Source organism: Oncorhynchus masou, chromosome 6 (genome assembly GCF_036934945.1).
Source record: "Oncorhynchus masou masou isolate Uvic2021 chromosome 6, UVic_Omas_1.1, whole genome shotgun sequence".
NCBI lineage: Eukaryota > Metazoa > Chordata > Actinopteri > Salmoniformes > Salmonidae > Oncorhynchus > Oncorhynchus masou.
This window is the reverse complement of record NC_088217.1, coordinates 4,915,880-4,938,280: the sequence shown is the minus strand read 5'-3', so window position 1 is coordinate 4,938,280 and position 22,401 is coordinate 4,915,880. Positions and strand designations below refer to the sequence as shown.

The 22,401-nt window shown below is 46.5% G+C and overlaps 1 protein-coding gene across 2 annotated transcripts in view; it reads right to left on the bottom strand.

The window, feature by feature from the left end:
- Positions 1-1,902: 1,902 nt before the first annotated feature.
- iars1 (isoleucyl-tRNA synthetase 1) overlaps positions 1,903-22,401 on the bottom strand; it is a 166,846-nt gene continuing 146,347 nt past the window's right edge. The window contains exons 28-34 of one of the 2 annotated variants that reach the window (XM_064967436.1): positions 19,510-19,605; positions 13,245-13,421; positions 12,183-12,297; positions 11,084-11,209; positions 6,381-6,527; positions 5,871-6,023; positions 1,903-3,299 (exon numbers count right to left, since the gene is read on the bottom strand). In XM_064967436.1, coding sequence (XP_064823508.1) covers positions 3,217-3,299; positions 5,871-6,023; positions 6,381-6,527; positions 11,084-11,209; positions 12,183-12,297; positions 13,245-13,421; positions 19,510-19,605 — 897 coding nt within the window. In that variant the 3' untranslated portion in view covers positions 1,903-3,216. Of the gene's footprint in view, positions 3,300-5,870; positions 6,024-6,380; positions 6,528-11,083; positions 11,210-12,182; positions 12,298-13,244; positions 13,422-13,449; positions 13,554-19,509; positions 19,606-22,401 lie in introns of those variants that run through there. The other variant, XM_064967435.1, reaches the window with a different exon arrangement.

The following is a 22,401-nucleotide window of genomic DNA, read 5'->3' as shown; positions in this document are numbered from 1 at the left end:
GTTAAAGGCCAGTTTCTCAGTTCGTCTCTCAGCGGTTAAAGGCCAGTTTCCCGGTTCGTCTCTCAGCGGTTAAAGGCCAGTTTCCCGGTTCGTCTCTCAGCGGTTAAAGGCCAGTTTCCCAGTTCGTCTCTCCCTGCTTAGCGGTTAAGGGCCAGTTTCCCAGTTCATCTCTCCCTGCTTAGCGGTTAAGGGCCAGTTTCCCAGTTCGTCTCTCCCTGCTTAGCGGTTAAGGGCCAGTTTCCCAGTTCGTCTCTCCCTGCTTAGCGGTTAAGGGCCAGTTTCCCAGTTCGTCTCTCCCTGCTTAGCGGTTAAGGGCCAGTTTCCCAGTTCATCTCTCCCTGCTTAGCGGTTAAGGGCCAGTTTCCCAGTTCATCTCTCCCTGCTTAGCGGTTAAGAGCCAGTTTCCCGGTTCGTCTCTCCCTGCTTAGCAGTTAAGGGCCAGTTTCCCGGTTCATCTCTCACTGCTCAGCCGTGAAGGGCCAGTTTCCCAGACGCAGATTAAACAGACTAGATCCTGGGACCAAAATGCTTTTTCAGTGGAATCTTCTCCTGCGTACAATACCCTTGATGTAGTTGGTGCCGTGTGGGTGTAAAGGACCCCCCCCCCGCCGCCATCACTTTATTTGGATAATCCAGAATTTCCATCTGTAGATGTCGTAGTATCAACAAACTATCTGTTGATATATAACTGCTTGCTCAGGTTACGGTTAGGGTAAGAATAAGGGTTTAGGGTTACAGCTAGTTAGTTGAAATGCTACTGATAGTCCATTGGACGAGGCTCTAGACTATCCAAATAGTGTTACAGATTTGTTGTTGTTGTTGTTGTAGTATTCTCCCCACACAGCCGGCAATTTATACCGGTGCTATTATCCAAAGCAACTTAGTCATACGTACATACATCTTTCCGTACGGGTTTCCCCCGGCGGGAGTCGAACCCACGACCCTTGACGTTTATAAGCTCCATTCTCGACCAACTGAGTCACAATTCTAAATAATATAGATATATATTTTTAAAGGAACTCAAGTCCGAATTAAATTTTACTATTACATTTTAAACTTACTCTTAAAACATTGTAATAGTAGAATGTACAAGGTGCGATTTCTAAATTGGCATCATCAGTTCCTCGTCATTAGAGAGATATTTATAACTTGTCAGAAATCTCCAGATCAAATAGCCCATAGCCCACGTTTTTTGTTGTAGTTCCTTTAGCCCACAGATCGTGTTGTAGTTCCTTTAGCCCATAGATAGTGTTGTAGTTCCAATAGGCTACCTGTCTGTTTAACTGCTGAGGAATTGTATTATAAAAAGCAAAATGGCAGGAATGTATATAAAAAGCAAAATGGCAGAAATGTATTTATAAAGCCCTTTTTACATCAGCAGTTGTCACAAAGCGCCATTCAGACGCCCGACCGGCGCCATTCAGACGCCCGACCGGCGCCATTCAGACGTCCGACCGGCGCCATTCAGACGCCCGACCGGCGCCATTCAGACGCCCGACCGGCGCCATTCAGACGCCCGACCGGCGCCATTCAGACGCCCGACCGGCGCCATTCAGACGTCCGACCGGCGCCATTCAGACGTCCGACCGGCGCCATTCAGACGCCCGACCGGCGCCATTCAGACGCCCGACCGGCGCCATTCAGACGTCCGACCGGCGCCATTCAGACGCCCGACCGGCGCCATACAGACGCCCGACCGGCGCCACACAGACGCCCGACCGGCGCCACTCAGACGCCCGACCGGCGCCATACAGACGCCCGACCGGCGCCATTCAGACGCCCGACCGGCGCCATACAGACGCCCGACCGGCGCCATACAGACGCCCGACCGGCGCCATACAGACGCCCGACTGCCTGCTGTGGATCTATGGTTTCTTGGCAAGAAAGGAAAAAACACAAACATTTGTAATTTCTCCATTGTGGTTCCACTTTTATTCCATTGTTCCTTTATTTCACCAAAAATATCAGTTTTCTCCTTTATTCTTGTTCTCGAAACGTTTGTTTACGACAGACACTTAAAAAGAAGGTAGACAATACTGAATGTTATTTCTAACCCACAGAATAATCCACTGTACTGTCTGCATACATAGCTGATTTTGTCAACACTATTTTGGTACAGAGCAGGTTGAGGTTAACTAATAAACTCGTGTTATAACCCATAGGATAGTCACTGGAGATCGGACAGGATAAATCGGATAGAGAAGGAGTTTACGGGGGTATACGGGGCAGCAGAAACACTTTACTATGTAAATGTTGGGTTTTCATTGAAGTTTGGAGCCAGATGTGCTCTCTGGCTGTTTCTGAAATGGCACCCTGTTCTTCTATAGTGCACTAGCTTTGCTCAGAGCGGCATTGGGCCCTGGTCAACAGTAGTGCACTGGCTTTGCTCAGAGCGGCATTGGGCCCTGGTCAACAGTAGTGCACTGGCTTTGCTCAGAGCGGCATTGGGCCCTGGTCAACAGTAGTGCACTGGCTTTGCTCAGAGCGGCATTGGGCCCTGGTCAACAGTAGTGCACTGGCTTTGCTCAGAGCGCCATTGGGCCCTGGTCAACAGTAGTGCACTGGCTTTGCTCAGAGCGGCATTGGGCCCTGGTCAACAGTAGTGCACTGGCTTTGCTCAGAGCGCCATTGGGCCCTGGTCAACAGTAGTGCACTAGCTTTGCTCAGAGCGGCATTGGGCCCTGGTCAACAGTAGTGCACTGGCTTTGCTCAGAGCGGCATTGGGCCCTGGTCAACAGTAGGGCACTAGCTTTGCTCAGAGCGGCATTGGGCCCTGGTCAACAGTAGTGCACTAGCTTTGTTCAGAGCGGCATTGGGCCCTGGTCAACAGTAGTGCACTGGCTTTGCTCAGAGCGGCATTGGGCCCTGGTCAACAGTAGTGCACTAGCTTTGTTCAGAGCGGCATTGGGCCCTGGTCAACAGTAGTGCACTGGCTTTGCTCAGAGTGGCATTGGGCCCTGGTCAACAGTAGTGCACTAGCTTTGCTCAGAGCGCCATTGGGCCCTGGTCAACAGTAGTGCACTGGCTTTGCTCAGAGCGCCATTGGGCCCTGGTCAACAGTAGTGCACTATGTATTTTACATTTACATTTAAGTCATTTATGTATGGAATAGGATGCCATTTGGGACATAGCCCCCCTCTTCTACAGTGTGGCTGTTCCTCCCTCTTCTACAGTGTGGCTGTTCCTCCCTCTTCTACAGTGTGGCTGTTCCCGGTCCTATGCCTCTGCAGTGGTGGGCAGAACTCCAACGTACAGAGTCTTCCTGTCCAGCGTCTTCATTGACCAATCCGCTGGGATTTCTGAAACACATATGCAAATGATTGAAAAGTATGAAGGAAGACAATCTGCTGGCATCTTTAATTAAGGAGGTAAAAACCTGTAAGAAATTAAGAAAAGAAAAGAATGAGAGGAGTCTGTCAAAGGTCTGTCTCCACTACGTGAAACTAGGTCATTTTATACTGAGGGGTTTGAAATCACATGTTGTAGGGCTGCTGACCACTGACTGCTCTATTAAACTCTCTTATGCACGTTACTCTGTTAACTTCCATTCATTGTTGTGTTTTACCTCGTGTTTCGAGGTAGCGCCTTTCTCGTTTTCTAGGTAGCGCCTTTCTCGTGTTTCTAGGTAGCGCCGTCTCGTGTTTCGAGGTAGCGCCGTCTCGTGTTTCGAGGTAGCGCCGTCTCGTGTTTCGAGGTAGCGCCGTCTCGTGTTTCGAGGTAGCGCCGTCTCGTGTTTCGAGGTAGCGCCTTTCTCGTCTTTCTAGGTAGCGCCTTTCTCGTCTTTCTAGGTAGCGCCGTCTCGTGTTTCGAGGTAGCGGCGTCTCGTGTTTCGAGGTAGCGCCGTCTCGTGTTTCGAGGTAGCGCCGTCTCGTGTTTCGAGGTAGCGCCGTCTCGTGTTTCGAAGTAGCGCCGTCTCGTCTTTCTAGGTAGCGCCGTCTCGTCTTTCGAGGTAGCGCCGTCTCGTGTTTCGAGGTAGCGCCGTCTCGTGTTTCGAGGTAGCGCCGTCTCGTGTTTCTAGGTAGCGCCGTCTCGTGTTTCTAGGTAGCGCCGTCTCGTGTTTCTAGGTAGCTTTGGGTTGAATTTCTAAGTAAAAAATACACTCCGACTTTGGAATTAAATGTTGCCCATTTACATCACATATGTTGCCTGACTACAGCTAGCTCCCCAGCTAGCTCCCCAGCTAGCTACCCAGCTAGCTACCCACGACGTATTGACATTTACCTTACATAACATTAGTTTTAGGTCATCTTTGTTTATTTGGCTAGCTAGAGTACTACGATTCACATACAGTATATCTAGCTGATAATTGGGAAGTAAAACGTTTTGCTTTGTGTCGATCTTGTTGGGTCTTTATTGTTGCCATTGTCCTGGCTGGAAGAAGGGTCAGTGGAGTGGGAGGTGCAGCGGGAGGTAATACAGCAGGGCGAGTGCCAGTGCTTCTCAAGAGAACGTCCTCGGAGCGCGAGAGTGTGGAGCAAGGTAGCCTGCATATTGAGAAACACCCATTTTGTCTCATGCTTAAAATGTGCTCCCCCATTGTTATAATCTAAAAGTTCCCATGGTAGTTAATTCAACAGTGTGAAGTTAACTAAATGAGTTGATATGGCTACTGAAACAGCTTTTTCCTCGATATTGGCAGTAGATATTTATGTTCCATTTCAGATTTGAACTGCAGATAAGAAGACCAAGATGTCATACCCTCCATCTTTGTCTAACTAGTTGGGAAAACGGTCAAATGGCATTTTGACCAATCAAATCTCCGAACGTTTGAACCATATAAAGATATTCCTGTTGCCGATTGCAGATTTGAATAGCAGTGAAGGATACCAAGATTTCACAAGCTATACGTTTTTTTTGTTGGGAAAGTGGTCAAAGTTGATGATTTGTCAGAAGTTACATTATTTAACAGTGTTGGAATTCTTGATGTCACAATGGGGAGTTCTAGAATATTGAAGAAAAAAAGTCCCATTAAAATTAATGAAAAAAAAGGCAACATTTTATAGTTTAAAAAGTATATATATATATTTTTTTTTTAAATCAAAAAGTAAAATGTAAGCACAATATTCCAGATCATTCCACACGTTTTAAAGTTTGAACGACGTTTCTAGCAATAAACGTGTAAGAGGAGTAGTGTGCAGAAGAATGAGAACAAGTATGACGGAGATTTATAGTCGGGAGTGATGCTTCTCAAGTCCCACCTAATTAGGTAGGAAGACCTATGAGCTTTATGTCAAACCAGCCATCTGCCAGGGCAGTCAGGCAGTCTGTCAGACACAGTAATTGGACAGGGAGGTTTCCTCAGCCCAGGACTTGCTTCTTTGCTGCTGGTTCAAGGTCAACATTTAACCAGTTTAATAGTCAAGGATCAGCAAACTACAGAGCGGAGGCTAGCAGGCTACAGCTAAACGTGTGGAGGAGGAGGTGGAGGTACAGGCTAGCAGGCTACATCTAAATGTGTGGAGGAGGTGGAGGCTACAGCTAAACATGTGGAGGAGGTGCAGGCTAGCAGGCTACAGCTAAGCGTGTGGAGGAGGTGCAGGCTAGCAGGCTACAGCTAAACGTGTGGAGGTGGTGGAGGTACAGGCTACAGCTAAGCATGTAGTAGAGCAGTAAATGTCCTCTAGCCTGAACGTAGACACAGCAGGATTGATGGGGAAAGGTGGAAAGTAGCAGAAAGAACACAGCTGAAGCAGGACACAAGTACCGTTCAAGTGGAGCTTCCAAGATGCTGCTCTGGCCAAGTCAAGAGAGCGTTTCCCAGCCCATTCTTTGAGCACTGCTCGGCCTGGCCAGTAGCCATCCTCGATGCATTGAAGACAACACGGAGACAGAACCAAAATAGGACTTCGGTCCGGTGGTGTCGGTCTTACCTTGGGTGAGCGCATCGTCCAGGTAGAGCTTTAGCCTACGGCTGCGGAGGCCGAACAACTTAGCCGTCTCAGACAGCAAAGCATTGTGGGTCAGGTAGTCGTGTCCAACAGGATTGACCAGTAGCAGGGTCCCCACATCTCCCCTCTGACACTCTACAGAGACACAGGACATACATAGCATCAGTACAAATCAGTAGCAGCACGTAGCCTAGCGGTTAGAGACACAAACCAAACCAGTAACTGGAGGGTTCCCAGTTCGAATCCCGGGTCTGACGAGGAGGGGGGAAAAAAAATCTGTCAGGAAATGAGCTGGCAACCGGCTAGTTGATGGTATGAAATTCTAGTTTTCATTGGGCCCAAGTCACTCGCTGGCAGGGGTTTGGTGTAAACCAGTTGGGAGATGCATTGGTATAACAAACTGAAAAATAACCTTTCAATAAAAGTGGAGTGAAATGGGAAGCAGATGTGTAGCGGAGCGAGGAGAAGGAGGAACTGGTCAGTTAAACGTACCAGCAGGCTGACAGTTGGCCAGTTGGAGGTTGACGTAGGGACACACCAGAGAGTCGGAGGTGGGAGAGTCACCACTGGGATTGGAGCCTGATGTCACCGACAGGGTTTTCCCATTCAGAGACAGCAGATCACACTTACCAGTCAACTCTGGAATAACAAGAACATACAGGACAGGTCTGAAACATACAGCTCTCAGTTACTGGACAGGTCTGAAACATACAGCTCTCAGTTACTGGACAGATCTGAAACATATACAGGACAGGTCTGAAACATACAGCTCTCAGTTACTGGACAGGTCTGAAACATACTGGACAGGTCTGAAACATACAGGACAGGTCTGAAACATATACAGGACAGGTCTGAAACATACAGCTCTCAGTTACTGGACAGGTCTGAAACATACAGGACAGGTCTGAAACATACTGGACAGGTCTGAAACATACAGGACAGGTCTGAAACATACTGGACAGGTTTGAAACATACAGGACAGGTCTGAAACATACAGGACAGGTCTGAAACATACAGGACAGGTCTGAAACATACAGGACAGGTCTGAAACATACAGGACAGGTCTGAAACATACAGGACAGGTCTGAAACATACTGGACAGGTCTGAAACATACTGGACAGGTCTGAAACATACAGGACAGGTCTGAAACATACTGGACAGGTCTGAAACATACAGGACAGGTCTGAAACATACTGGACAGGTCTGAAACATACAGGACAGGTTTGAAACATACTGGACAGGTCTGAAAAATATACCACACCTTAATCTCTTATAATAATTCACACGAGTAAAATAAATAAAAATGTTGAGTTGTGTGAGAACCGCTCTTAAAACGCCATCTGCTCATCACTAACCTGTCCAATAAAATCAATCATTTCATGACTCCTCCAATGTTTTTTGTTGTTGTATTCCTGTGTGTGTGAGACTGTGTGTGTGTGTGTGTGTGTGTGTGTGTGTGTGTGTGTGTGTGTGTGTGTGTGTGTGTGAGTGAGAGAGAAACAGCAGCCTTGTAGGGGGAACCAGGGAGGGAATGGTACAGTACTATATTGGTTCAGGGGTCCCAGGAGACTCACATATTATGAATAGAACTAGTCTCAGTCCCAGGATGACGCCTGTCATCTCTGACAACCACTCAACAAGTAGGCTAAGCTAGTGGTTAGTCCCCAGAACCACCCAACAAGTCGGCTAAGCTAGTGGTTAGTCCCCAGAACCACTCAACAAGTAGGCTAAGCTAGTGGTTAGTCCCCAGAACCACTCAACAAGTAGGCTAAGCTAGTGGTTAGTCCCCAGAACCACTCAACAAGTCGGCGAAGCTAGTGGTTAGTCCCCAGAACCACTCAACAAGTAGGCTAAGCTAGTGGTTAGTCCCCAGAACCACTCAACAAGTAGGCTAAGCTAGTGGTTAGTCCCCAGAACCACTCAACAAGTCGGCGAAGCTAGTGGTTAGTCCCCAGAACCACTCAACAAGTAGGCTAAGCTAGTGGTTAGTCCCCAGAACCACTCAACAAGTAGGCGAAGCTAGTGGTTAGTCCCCAGAACCACTCAACAAGTAGGCTAAGCTAGTGGTTAGTCCCCAGAACCACTCAACAAGTAGGCAAAGCTAGTGGTTAGTCCCCAGAACCACTCAACAAGTAGGCTAAGCTAGTGGTTAGTCCCCAGAACCACCCAACAAGTAGGCTAAGCTAGTGGTTAGTCCCCAGAACCACTCAACAAGTAGGCTAAGCTAGTGGTTAGTCCCCAGAACCACTCAAGTAGGCTAAGCTAGTGGTTAGTCCCCAGAACCACTCAAGTAGGCTAAGCTAGTGGTTAGTCCCCAGAACCACTCAACAAGTAGGCTAAGCTAGTGGTTAGTCCCCAGAACCACTCAACAAGTAGGCTAAGCTAGTGGTTAGTCCCCAGAACCACCCAACATGTAGGCTAAACTAGAGACAGAACCACTACTTCAGCTAGCTACCACCCAACATTTAGGCTAAGCTGTTTCAGTCCAGCTAGCTACAAGCCAACATTAAGGCTAAGCTACTGACAAAGCTACCCAATATGTAGGCTAAGCAACTCCACTCCAGCTATTTACCACCCAACATGTAGGATGAGCTAGAGACAGAACCACCCAACATGTAGGATGAGCTAGAGACAGAACCACCCAAAATGTAGGCTAAGCTAGAAACAGAACCACCCAACATGTAGGATGAGCTAGAGACAGAACCACCCAAAATGTAGGATGAGCTAGAGACAGAACCACCCAAAATGTAGGCTAAGCTAGAGACAGAACCACCCAAAATGCAGGCTAAGCTCGAGACAGAACCACCCAACATGTAGGATGAGCTAGAGACAGAACCACCCAAAATGTAGGCTAAGCTAGAGACAGAACCACACAAAATGTAGGCTAAGCTAGAGTCAGTAAGTAGGCTGTAGGCTAGGCTACTCCAGTCCAGCGAGCTATCACCCTACACATTTTATCATGGGGCTGAGAGTAATGTAGCAGTTTTAAAGCTAATTTATTGCAAATATGCACTATACAAGTCTCAAGCTGGGCTACATCATTACGAGAGTGATTCTAAAATCACCCGCCAGTCTCTAGTCATAGCCAGGGAATACCGCCAAACTCTAAGGCCGGGAGGTGAATGGGTTGGTAAACTGATGATCATGATGACAATAACTCTGATGTTTCGTGGGAGTTACTGACAGACAGACCACGGTCACTGAGCAACTGAGTATTCACAAACCCTTCACTTTTATTGTTGTGTTACAAAGCGGGATTAAAATGGATTTAATTAAATTTTTGTCACCGATCTACACAAAATACGCTGTCAACGCGGAAGAAAAATTCTAACATTTGTATAAAAATAAAAAAAGAACGAAAAATAAAACACTAATATATCTTGATTTGATAAGTAATCATCGCCAAGTCAATACATGTTATAAAAGCCTTTGGCAGTGATTAAAGCTGTGAATCTTTCTGGGTAAGTCTCAAGAGCTTTCCACTCTTGGATTGTACAAAATTCTTCAAATTGGTTGTAGATCATAGCTTGACAACCATTTCCAGGTCTTGCCATAGATTTTCAAGCAGATTTGCGTCAAAACTGTAACTTAGCCACTCAGGAACATTCAATGTCTTCTTGGTAAACAACTCCAGTGTAGAATTAGGCCTTGTGTTTTAGGTTATTGTCCTGCTGAAAGGTGAATTAATCTCCCGGTATCTGGTGGAAAGCAGACTAAACCAGATTTTCTAGAATTTTTATCCTGAAAAACTCCCCATTCCTTAACGATTACAAGCATACCCATAACATGATGCAGCCACCTCTATGCTTGAAAATATGGAGAGTGGTGCTCAGTAATAAGTTGTATTGGATTTGCCCCAAACAAAACACTTTGTATTCAGGACAAAAATGTTCATTTCTTTTCCATATTTTTTTGCAGCATTTTCTTGCCTCGTTACAAACAGGAATATTTGTTTTGGAATATTTCTATTCTCTACAGGTTTCCTTCTTTTCACTCTGTCATTTAGGTTAGTATTGTAGAGTAACTACAATGTTGTTGATCCATCCTCAGTTTAATGGCTGTGAAAGGAGAAAACTAACTATTTTAAAGTCACAATTGGCCTCATGGTGAGATCTCTTCTTCCTTATTTAAGTTTGCCATAACCAAGGAGTTGAATACGTATTGATTAAAGACATTTCAGCTTTTAATTTCTTATTAATTAGTCAAAAAAAAGTGTTTAATTCCACTTCCACTTTGACATTATGGGGCATTGTGGGTAGGTCAGTGACAACAACAAAAAAATCTACATTTAATCAATTTTAAATTCAGGCCGTAACAGCCTAATGTGGAAAAATGTCAAGGGGTGTGAATACTTTCCGAAGGCTCTGTATGTATAGGAGGCTCGTGAGTGTCCCATCTTACTAGTGTATGTAATGAGTATCACAGAATGATACTCACAGAATGATATCACAGAATGAGTCCTAATACCCATAAAACCTAGCGGTCAAACAGGGAAATGGTTCCAATCGAAACACTTAAAATAAGGGCTGTGTTTCATGTCGGCTTCTTCCCTGGCGTGACGTTTTGGCAACCGTATAAATCTCTCTAGGACAAGGTGACTTTTATCGATATATTCGCCCATATTTACCTGCCAAAAATGAAACACTAATTAGCTGTTAAATGTGGCTATCATAAAGAACTACAAATACCATGATGAGACTGACGAATCGAGGCGAAGGTAAGAATCTGTGGATTAACTATCTAATGTTAGTTAAATGTACTAATTTAAAAAGAAATGGCTACATTTCTTTCAATGGACAATTCTGTGAACGCATTTTAAATTGACAATACCTGCTAGCAAAGATGTCAGAAACAATGTGCAGGAGACTGCAGGGATTTGTAGTTTTGTATGATGTCTACTTTGATGCCAATTAGCATTTTTGAATCGGAGAGTAAATAGAGCCAAATATATTGATAAAAGTCACCTTGTCGTCCACAGTTATCAAAATAGGGTAAACCTACATGAAACACAGCCCTAGCGTCTGCTAAATGACTTAAATGTAAATGTAAATCACCCCTGGGAGAAATGAATGGTGGAAAAACAGTTGGAACCATTTCCCTGTTTGACCGCTAGGTTTTATGGGTAATTATGACACCTCCACTGTGGGGCTCTATTGACATAGGGGTTGATTTGGGATTCAAAGTGTCATCTTACCAGTCTTGCCGTTGAAAACACAGAGCTTGGTGTTGTTGAGACCAAAGAGACTGGAACAGACCTGTCTCAGCTTGGCCATGTCCAGACAGATATCTCCTTTAGGGTTCTCCAGGAGAACCACACCCTCTGACAGAGACGGAACAAAAATTGCATTTAAACCGTAAAAGCATGAACAGGGCTGTTATATTTGGTACCCTTCCCCAGATCTGTGCCTCGACACAAACCTGTCTCGGAGCTCTACGGACAATTCCTTTGAGCTCATATCTTGGTTTCTGCTCTGACATGCCCTGTCAACTGTGGGACCTTATATAGACAGGTGTGTGCCTTTCCATTTCATGTCCAGTCATTTGAATTTACCACAGGTGGACTCCAATCAAGTTGTAGAAACATCTCAAGGATGATCAATGGAAACAGGATGCACCTGAGCTCAATTCCATGTCTCATAGCAAAGGGTCTGAATACTTATGTAAATAAGTTCTGTTTTAAAATTTGAATACATTTGCAAAAAATTCTAAAAACCTGTTTTTGCTTTGTCATTATGGTGTATTGTGTGTAGATTGTGATGTTTTAATTTGGATTTAATTTAGATTTTAGAATTAGGCTGTAACAAAAATGTGGAAAATGTCAAGTGGTTTGAATATTTTCTGAATGTACCTCTGTTGACAAATTCAGTGCTTTCATCACGTTTCTATTTACTATTGAGTTCACCTTTTAAACCACCACTTGTATACAACAGATTATTTTTCAATCCTCCACGTTTTGTTGTTGTTGTTGTGGTAACTAGTTTGACAAAGTCCACCAATTTCAGAAGGATTATAAAAAAAGGGGTTTTGAAATTATACTTTTTTATTTTTTAACCCCTGTTGGTGCTTTTAGGGTGAGAATTCGTCCATTCTTGAATTGGAATTTCAAGTTACACCCCAAATTTAATGAAATGTAATTGACCCCTTGCTATACTGTGTTCCATTACACACAGATACTGACAATTTAGATAAACAAACCCAGAATTGAGGTCCAATCCAATTGAGCCCTGGGGTGCACCAATAGTGGGACGACGACCAAAGGTAATGTAAAGCTCGGTCAATAAGTCTAAATATACCTTGTTCCTTGTTGTTGAGTTGGAGGTTGACGTAGGCACAGGCTGGTCCAATCAGAGGAGCTCGAGGGGCGGCTGCTCCCTTCACTATGGTCAGGTCCAGGTCCGAACCCTTCAACTATAGTACCACCACAGACGCCACCACAGACGCCACCACAGACGCCACCACAGACGCCACAACCAGACGACACCACAGACGACACAACCAGACGCCACCACAGACGCCACCACAGACGCCACCACAGACACAACCACAGACGCCACCACAGACGCCACCACAGACACAACCAGACGCCACCACAGACACAACCAGACGCCACCACAGACGCAACCACAGACGCCACCACAGACGCCACCAGACGCCACCACAGACGCCACCACAGACGCCACCACAGACGCCACCACAGACACAACCACAGACACAACCAGACGCCACCACAGACACAACCAGACGCCACCACAGACGCCACCACAGACGCCACCACAGACGCAACCACAGACGCCACCACAGACACCACCACAGACACCACCACAGACACCACCACAGACACCACCACAGACACAACCAAAGACGCCACCACAGACGCCACCACAGACGCCACCACAGACGCACCACAGACGCCACCACAGACGCCACCACAGACGCCACCACAGACACAACCAAAGACGCCACCACAGACGCCACCACAGACGCCACCACAGACGCCACCACAGACGCCACCACAGACGCCACCACAGACGCCACCACAGACGCCACCACAGACGCCACCACAGACGCCACCACAGACACCACCACAGACGCCACCACAGACGCCACCACAGACGCCACCACAGACGCCACCACAGACGCCACCACAGACGCCACCACAGACGCCACCACAGACGCCACCGACACAACCACAGACACCACCACAGAGGGAGAAACATGAAAACCATTCATATTTAGGAACAGGAGTTTTTAATTACATTAATATATATTTTTGTTTGTTTGCTTTAACCCAACCCACACGGAGGGATTGATTCGTCCGGTCTAATAATGTGATGTTTAATGTCAACCCAACCGACCTGTGTTTTCTCCTGCACGATGACGCTGGAGTCCTTGGGAACTGGGTAGGTCTTGAGTGGTGCCTTGGTGGTTGCAAGGATGAAGTCTGTGTGGGCCTGGATCACACTGTCCAGGTAATCACCTGCCGGCTCACAGCTGTAGTACACTGTGATCTCGTCAGACGGCACCAGGTGACCCTGTAGACAGGTAAACACACACACAGAATTAGATCAAATAGGGCCTAGGACCCTGATCACACTGTCCAGGTAATCTCCTGCCGGCTCACAGCTGTAGTACACTGTGATCTCGTCAGACGGCACCAGGTGACCCTGTAGACAGGTAAACACACACACAGAATTAGATCAAATAGGGCCTAGGACCCTGATCACACTGTCCAGGTAATCTCCTACCGGCTCACAGCTGTAGTACACTGCAGGGTAGGAGCTAATTCCATTTCACTTCAGGAAGGACATTGACATTGGGGGAAAATGTTGAATTTGGTTTACTTTCTGAATTGAAATGGCGCTCAACCCTGGTATACTGTGATCTCATCTCACCAAGAAGGGTAAGGAAATCTATAGGATTACTTAATCACCTTGTCGTTCAGGTAAAGATTAATACACTGCTCTCTAATCTCATCAGACGGAACTAAGTGACCTTCATAAACATGAGATATTATTGATGGGTGATACATTTATTTAAGATACTCTTTGAAGAGGTACGGTTTCAGGTGTTTTTTTTGGAAGATTGGCAGAGACTCTGATGTCCTAGCATCAGGGGGGAGATGGACAGGGACTCTGCTGTCCTAGCATCAGGGGGGAGATGGACAGGGACTCTGCTGTCCTAGCATCAGGGGGAAGATGGGCAGAGACACTGCTGTCCTAGCATCAGGGGGGAGATGGGCAGGGACTCTGCTGTCCTAGCATCAGGGGGGAGATGGGCAGGGACTCTGCTGTCCTAGCATCAGGGGGGAGATGGGCAGAGACTCTGCTGTCCTAGCATCAGGGGGAAGCTGGTTCCACCATTGGGGGAAGGACAGAGAAGAGCTTGGATTGGGCTGAGCAGGAACTGCCCTTCCATAGTGGTGGGAGGACCAAGAGAAGAGCTTGGATTGGGCTGAGAAGGAACTGCCCTTCCATAGGGGTGGGAGGACCAAGAGAAGAGCTTGGATTGGGCTGAGCAGGAACTGCCCTTCCATAGGGGCGGGAGGACCAAGAGAAGAGCTTGGATTGGGCTGAGCAGGAACTGCCCTTCCATAGGGGTGGGAGGACCAAGAGAAGAGCTTGGATTGGGCTGAGTAGGAACTGCCCTTCCATAGGGGCGGGAGGACCAAGAGAAGAGCTTGGATTGGGCTGAGCAGGAACTGCCCTTCCATAGGGGTGGGAGGACCAAGAGAAGAGCTTGGATTGGGCTGAGTAGGAACTGCCCTTCCATAGGGGTGGGAGGACCAAGAGAAGAGCTTGGATTGGGCTGAGCAGGAACTGCCCTTCCATAGGGGTGGGAGGACCAAGAGAAGAGCTTGGATTGGGCTGAGCAGGAACTGCCCTTCCATAGGGGCGGGAGGACCAAGAGAAGAGCTTGGATTGGGCTGAGCAGGAACTGCTCTTCCATAGTGGTGGGAGGACCAAGAGACCAGAGGAGGCAGAACAGAGTGCTCGAGTTGGGGTATAGGGTTTGACCATAGCCTGAATGTAGGGAGGGTATTTTGTGTTATTTTATTAGGATCCCCCATTAGCAGTTGCAAAAGCAGCAGCTACTCTACAGAATGACACAATACAGAACATCAATAGACAAGAACAGCTCAAGGACAGAACCACATACATTTTTAAAAAGGCACACGTTGTCCACATATCAATACATATACACACAAACTATCTAGGTCCAACAGGGGAGAGGCGTTGTGAGATGTTGCTTTATCGGTTAAAAAACAACAACAGGTTTACTGTTTATTTGAGCGATATGAGAAAATACTTCCATGCAAAAAGGGCTATATATAATACTGTATTTGGGGACTGTGTAAAGACCCCTGGTGGCATGTCTGGTGGGATAAGTGTGTGTGTGTGTGTCAGAGCTGGTGTGTAAGTTGACAATGTAAACAATTTGGGTTTTTTGACACATTGTTTCTTATATAAAGAAGAAGTGATGTAGTCAGTCTATTAGCCAAGAGAGACTGGCAGCATAGTATTTATATTAACCCTCTGGTTACAATGAAGAGCGAAACGTGTCACTCTGTAGCTTAACGAGGTCTTTCCTTGCAGCACTGGACCACACAACTGGACAGTAAATCAAGATGAGACAAAACTAGAGCCTGCAGAACTTTCTTTTTGGAGTGTGGAGTCAAAAAAGCAGAACATTTCTTTATTACAGACAGACATCTCTCCATCTTTACAACCATTGAATCAATATGTTTTGACCATGACAGTTTACAGTCTAAGGTAACGCCAAGTAATTTAGTCTCCTCAACTTGTTCAACAGCCACACCATCCATTACCAGATTCAGCTGAGGTCTAGAACTTAGGGAATGATTTGTACCAAATAGAACGCTCTTAGTTTTAGAGATGTTCTGGACTTCATTAGCTGTGGTTGCTGACATGCATATGGTTGAATCATCAGCATACATGGACACACAGGCTTTGTTTAATGCCAGTGGCAGGTCATTGGTAAAAATAAAAAGAGTGGAGGGCCTAGAGAGCTGCCCTGCGGTACACCACACTTTACATGTTTAACATTAGAGAAGCTTTTCATTAAAGAAACCCCTCTGTGTTCTATTAGATAGATAGCTCTGAATCAACAATATGGCAGAGGTTGAAAAGCCATAACACACGTTTTCTCAAACAACAGGTTATGGTCAATAATAATCAGAGGCTCCACTGAAATCTAACAGTACAGCTCCCACAATCTTCTTATTGTCAATTTCTTTCAACCAGTCATCAGTCAGTGGATACCACAGTGACCGTACATACATATCCCAACCAGAAGCCATGGATTACAGGCAACATCCTCACTGAGCTAATGACTAGAGCTGCCGCTTTTAAGGACCGGGACATTAACCCGGACACTTATAAGAAATCCCGCTACGACCTCTGACGTACCATCAAACAGGCTAAGCGTCAATACAAGACCGAGATCTAATTTTCTCTCATTTATTGGGAATGACCCAATCTTCTTATTATCAATTTCTTTCAATCAATCATCAGTCATCAGTGCAGTACTACACTTGACACAAATGGGACAGTACCTCTTGCTGTTCTGTCGGTAAACACAACGGTCTTATTGTGGACGGGTGCCATGGGAGAACAATGGGGATAGTTGAAAACCAAGCGGGCTGTAGCATTCTGGATAAGTTGCAGGCCAGCCAACAGCAAGTTGCAGCAGGAAGGTCATCCCAAGCTCCGAGATTGGTGTCCGAGACACACTCATGAGTCCATGAGAACCAAGGCTACCGGCTCAACGAAAGCCGTTTTGATCTACGGCGTCCACAAATCGATGTATAATCGAATGTGTCAGTCGGGAACCGATACCAGAACCACGCAGGGGACTTTAAACATGGTAGAGAACACATTGATCTCTCCTTAATCTACAGAGGCCCAATTACAGGCTGGCTTCAAGGGTAGAAAATACACATAGAGCTTCAGTAATTTACATCAGAGAGGAAGGATTTTATAGCCTTTTGGGTATTTTCATGCACTGAACCGCAGAAACTAGAGTAGCAACGTCGATAAGGAGAAAAATGATTTGTGTTACAGTGTGTGTGTGTGTGTGTGTGTGTTGCCAAATCAGAACCCTGAGACTGTGACCTCTCCTTCCCTCCCGGTCCTCCCTCGGCCCTCCCCCTGTCCTCTTAACCCACTGAGACCCCTAGTTACTGCTACTCAATTAATTCCCTGGGGTGGAAAATTCCTAAAGTTTTCAGTTTTAAATAACAGTAGAATTTACCCTGGCTGAGAGCCAAGGCAACACACACACACACACACACGTTCAGCCCAGTCGAATCCAGGGACCGATGGAAAAATGTTTGTTTATTAAGAAAACAAGTCTAAGATAATCCCGCTTTACTTTCCCTCTCTCTACCCCACTTCAAAGTCAGTGTTTCTGAAACAGACCTCTGTAGTCGGGGATGAAGCTTACATTAAAGCCTGAATATTATGGCACGGGACAAGCTGGTTCTCAACGCTGCTAGAATTCAGGAGTGGAAATATTTCAACATGAGAGGAGAGAGAAAGAGAGAGAGGGGGAAAGGGAGATAGAGATAAAGGGAGAAAGAGAGAGGGGAGAGAAGCCTGGGAATACCATGGAGGCAGAGACACCTGGGAATACCAGGGAGGCAGAGACACCTGGGAATACCAGGGAGGCAGAGACACCTGGGAATACCAGGGAGGCAGAGACACCTGGGAATACCAGGGAGGCAGAGGCACCTGGGAATACCAGGGAGGCAGAGGCACCTGGGAATACCAGGGAGGTGCCAGCGAGGCAGAGACATCTGGGAATACCAGGGAGGCAGAGGCACCTGGGAATACCAGGGAGGTGCCAGCGAGGCAGAGACACCTGGGAATACCAGGGAGGCAGAGACACCTGGGAATACCAGGGAGGCAGAGATACCTGGGAATACCAGGGAGGCAGAGACACCTGGGAATACCAGGGAGGCAGAGACACCTGGGAATACCAGGGAGGCAGAGACACCTGGGAATACCAGGGAGGCAGAGACACCTGGGAATACCAGGGAGGCAGAGACACCTGGGAATACCAGGGAGGTACCAGGGAGGGAGAGACACCTGGGAACACCAGGGAGGCAGAGACACCTGGGAATACCAGGGAGGCAGGGACACCTGGGAATACCAGGGAGGCAGAGACACCTGGGAATACCAGGGAGGCAGAGACACCTGGGAATACCAGGGAGGCAGGGACACCTGGGAATACCAGGGAGGTGTCAGAGAGGCAGAGACACCTGGGAATACCAGGGAGGCAGAGGCACCTGGGAATACCAGGGAGGCAGAGACACCTGGGAATACCAGGGAGGCAGAGACACCTGGGAATACCAGGGAGGCAGAGACACCTGGGAATACCAGGGAGGCAGAGGCACCTGGGAATACCAGGGAGGTGCCAGCGAGGCAGAGACACCTGGGAATACCAGGGAGGCAGAGACACCTGGGAATACCAGGGAGGCAGAGACACCTGGGAATACCAGGGAGGCAGAGACACCTGGGAATACCAGGAGGCAGAGACACCTGGGAATACCAGGGAGGTACCAGGGAGGGAGAGACACCTGGGAACACCAGGAGGCAGAGACACCTGGGAATACCAGGGAGGCAGAGGCACCTGGGAATACCAGGGAGGCACAGACACCTGGGAATACCAGGGAGGCAGAGGCACCTGGGAATACCAGGGAGGTACCAGGGAGGGAGAGACACCTGGGAATACCAGGGAGGCAGAGACACCTGGGAATACCAGGGAGGCAGAGACACCTGGGAATACCAGGGAGGCAGAGACACCTGGGAATACCAGGGAGGCAGAGACACCTGGGAATACCAGGGAGGCAGAGACACCTGGGAATACCAGGGAGGCAGAGACACCTGGGAATACCAGGGAGGTACCAGGGAGGGAGAGACACCTGGGAATACCAGGGAGGCAGATACACCTGGGAATACCAGGGAGGCAGAGACACCTGGGAATACCAGGGAGGCAGAGACACCTGGGAATACCAGGGAGGCAGAGACACCTGGGAATACCAGGGAGGCAGAGACACCTGGGAATACCAGGGAGGCAGAGACACCTGGGAATACCAGGGAGGTACCAGGGAGGGAGAGACACCTGGGAACACCAGGGAGGCAGAGACACCTGGGAATACCAGGGAGGCAGAGGCACCTGGGAATACCAGGGAGGCAAAGACACCTGGGAATACCAGGGAGGCAGAGGCACCTGGGAATACCAGGGAGGTACCAGGGAGGGAGAGACACCTGGGAATACCAGGGAGGCAGAGACACCTGGGAATACCAGGGAGGCAGAGACACCTGGGAATACCAGGGAGGCAGAGACACCTGGGAATACCAGGGAGGCAGAGACACCTGGGAATACCAGGGAGGCAGAGACACCTGGGAATACCAGGGAGGCAGAGACACCTGGGAATACCAGGGAGGCAGAGGCACCTGGGAATACCAGGGAGGCAGAGGCACCTGGGAATACCAGGGAGGTGCCAGGGAGGGAGAGAAGCCTGGGAGGTTCCAAGGCCCCATGTGGCAGGAAGTACTCATGTTGAACACGTTTAAAAAGTATCACAGCGTGTTTGACCTTTTTGCGTAGTTTCTGGATGCGGTTGATGACCTCACGAGCCACACCCTCATCCAGCATGGACTGGTCTGGAGTGACGTCCAACAGCACCAGCACCTGAAGAATGATACCAACACACACATATATTACTACATACACACACATATTACTATATATACACACACATATATTACTACATACACACACATATTACTATATACACACACATATATTACTATATATACACACATATATTACTATATATACACACACATATATTACTACATACACACACATAATACTATATATACACACACATATATTACTATACATACACACACATATATTATTACATACACACACATATTACTATATACACACACACATATATTACTATACATACACACACATATATTACTACATACACACACATATTACTATATATATACACACACATATATTACTATACATACACACACATACAGTGCCTTGCGAAAGTATTCGGGCCCCTTGAACTTTGCGACCTTTTGCCACATTTCAGTCTTCAAACATAAAGATATAAAACTGTATTTTTTTGTGAAGAATAAACAACAAGTGGGACACAATCATGAAGTAGAACGACATTTATTGGATATTTCAAACTTTTTTAACAAATCAAAAACTGAAAAATTGGGCGTGCAAAATTATTCAGCCCCTTTACTTTCAGTGCAGCAAACTCTCTCCAGAAGTTCAGTGAGGATCTCTGAATGATCCAATGTTGACCTAAATGACTAATGATGATAAATACAATCCACCTGTGTGTAATCAAGTCTCCGTATAAATGCACCTGCACTGTGATACAGGCACTGTATATTACTATATATACACACACATATATTACTATATATACACACACACATTACTATTATACACACACACATTACTATCATACACACACACATTACTATTATACACACACACATTCACTATTATACACACACATTCACTATTATACACACACATTCACTATTATACACACACATTCACTACTATACACACACACACACACACTACTACACACACACACACACACACACACACACACACACACACACACACACACACACACACGGGCAAAAAAGTATTTAGTCAGCCACCAATTGTGCAAGTTCTCCCACTTAAAAAGATGAAGAGGCCTGTAATTTTCATCATAGGTACACTTCAACTATGACAGACAAAATGAGAAGAAAAAAATCCAGAAAATCACATTGTAGGATTTTTAATGAATTTATTTGCAAATAATGGTGGAAAATAAGTATTTGATCAATAACAAAAGTTTCTCAATACTTTGTTACATACCCTTTGTTGGCAATGACAGAGGTCAAACGTTTTCTGTAAGTCTTCACAAGGTTTTCACACACTGTTGCTGGTATTTTGGCCCATTCCTCCATGCAGATCTCCTCTAGAACAGTGATGTTTTGGGTCTGTTGCTGGGCAACACGGACTTTCAACTCCCTCCAAAGATTTTCTATGGTGGTTGAGATCTGGAGACTGGCGAGGCCACTCCAGGACCTTGAAATGCTTCTTACGAAGCCACTCCTTCATTGCCCGGGCGGTGTGTTTGGGATCATTGTCATGCTGAAAGACCCTGCCACGTTTCATCTTCAATGCCCTTGCTGATGGAAGGAGGTTTTCACTCAAAATTTCACGATACATGGCCCCATTCATTCTTTCCTTTACACGGATCAGTCGTCCTGGTCCCTTTGCAGAAAAACAGCCCCAAAGCATGATGTTTCCACCCCCATGCTTCACAGTAGGTATGGTGTTCTTTGGGCAACTCAGCATTCTTTGTCCTCCAAACACGACAAGTTGAGTTTTTAACAAAAAGTTATATTTTGGTTTCATCTGACCATATGACATTCTCCCAATCTTCTTCTGGATCATCCAAATGCTCTCTAGCAAACTTCAGATGGGCCTGGACATGTACTGGCTTAAGCAGGGGGACACGTCTGGCACTGCAGGATTTGAGTCCCTGGCGGCGTAGTGAGTTACTGAAGGTAGGCTTTGTTACTTTGGTCCCAGCTCTCTGCAGGTCATTCACTAAGTCCCCCCGTGTGGTTCTGGGATTTTTGCTCACCATTCTTGTGATCATTTTGACCCCACGGGGTGACATCTTGAGTGGAGCCCCAGATCGAGGGAGATTATCAGTGGTTTTGTATGTCTACCATTTCCTAATAATTTTCTGGATTTTTCTCTCTCATTTTGTCTGTCATAGTTGAAGTGTACCTATGATGAAAATGAGAACTTGCACAACTCAGTTTAACAGAGTGGTGTATAACAGAGTGGTGTATAACAGTATAACAGAGTGGTGTGTAACAGTATAACAGAGTGGTGTATAACAGAGTGGTGTATAACAGTATAACAGAGTGGTGTGTAACAGAGTGGTGTGTAACAGAGTGGTGTATAAGAGTATAACAGAGTGGTGTATAATAGAGTGGTGTGTAACAGTATAACAGAGTGGTGTATAACAGTATAACAGAGTGGTGTGTAACAGAGTGGTGTGTAACAGTATAACAGAGTGGTGTATAACAGTATAACAGAGTGGTGTATAACAGTATAACAGAGTGGTGTGTAACAGAGTGGTGTATAACAGTTTAACAGAGTGGTGTATAACAGTATAACAGAGTGGTGTGTAACTGAGTGGTGTGTAACAGAGTGGTGTGTAACAGAGTGGTGTATAACAGTATAACAGAGTGGTGTATAACAGAGTGGTGTATAACAGTATAACAGAGTGGTGTATAACAGAGTGGTGTATAACAGAGTGGTGTATAACAGAGTGGTGTATAACAGTATAACAGAGTGGTGTATAACAGTTTAACAGAGTGGTGTGTAACAGAGTGGTGTGTAACAGAGTGGTGTGTAACAGAGTGGTGT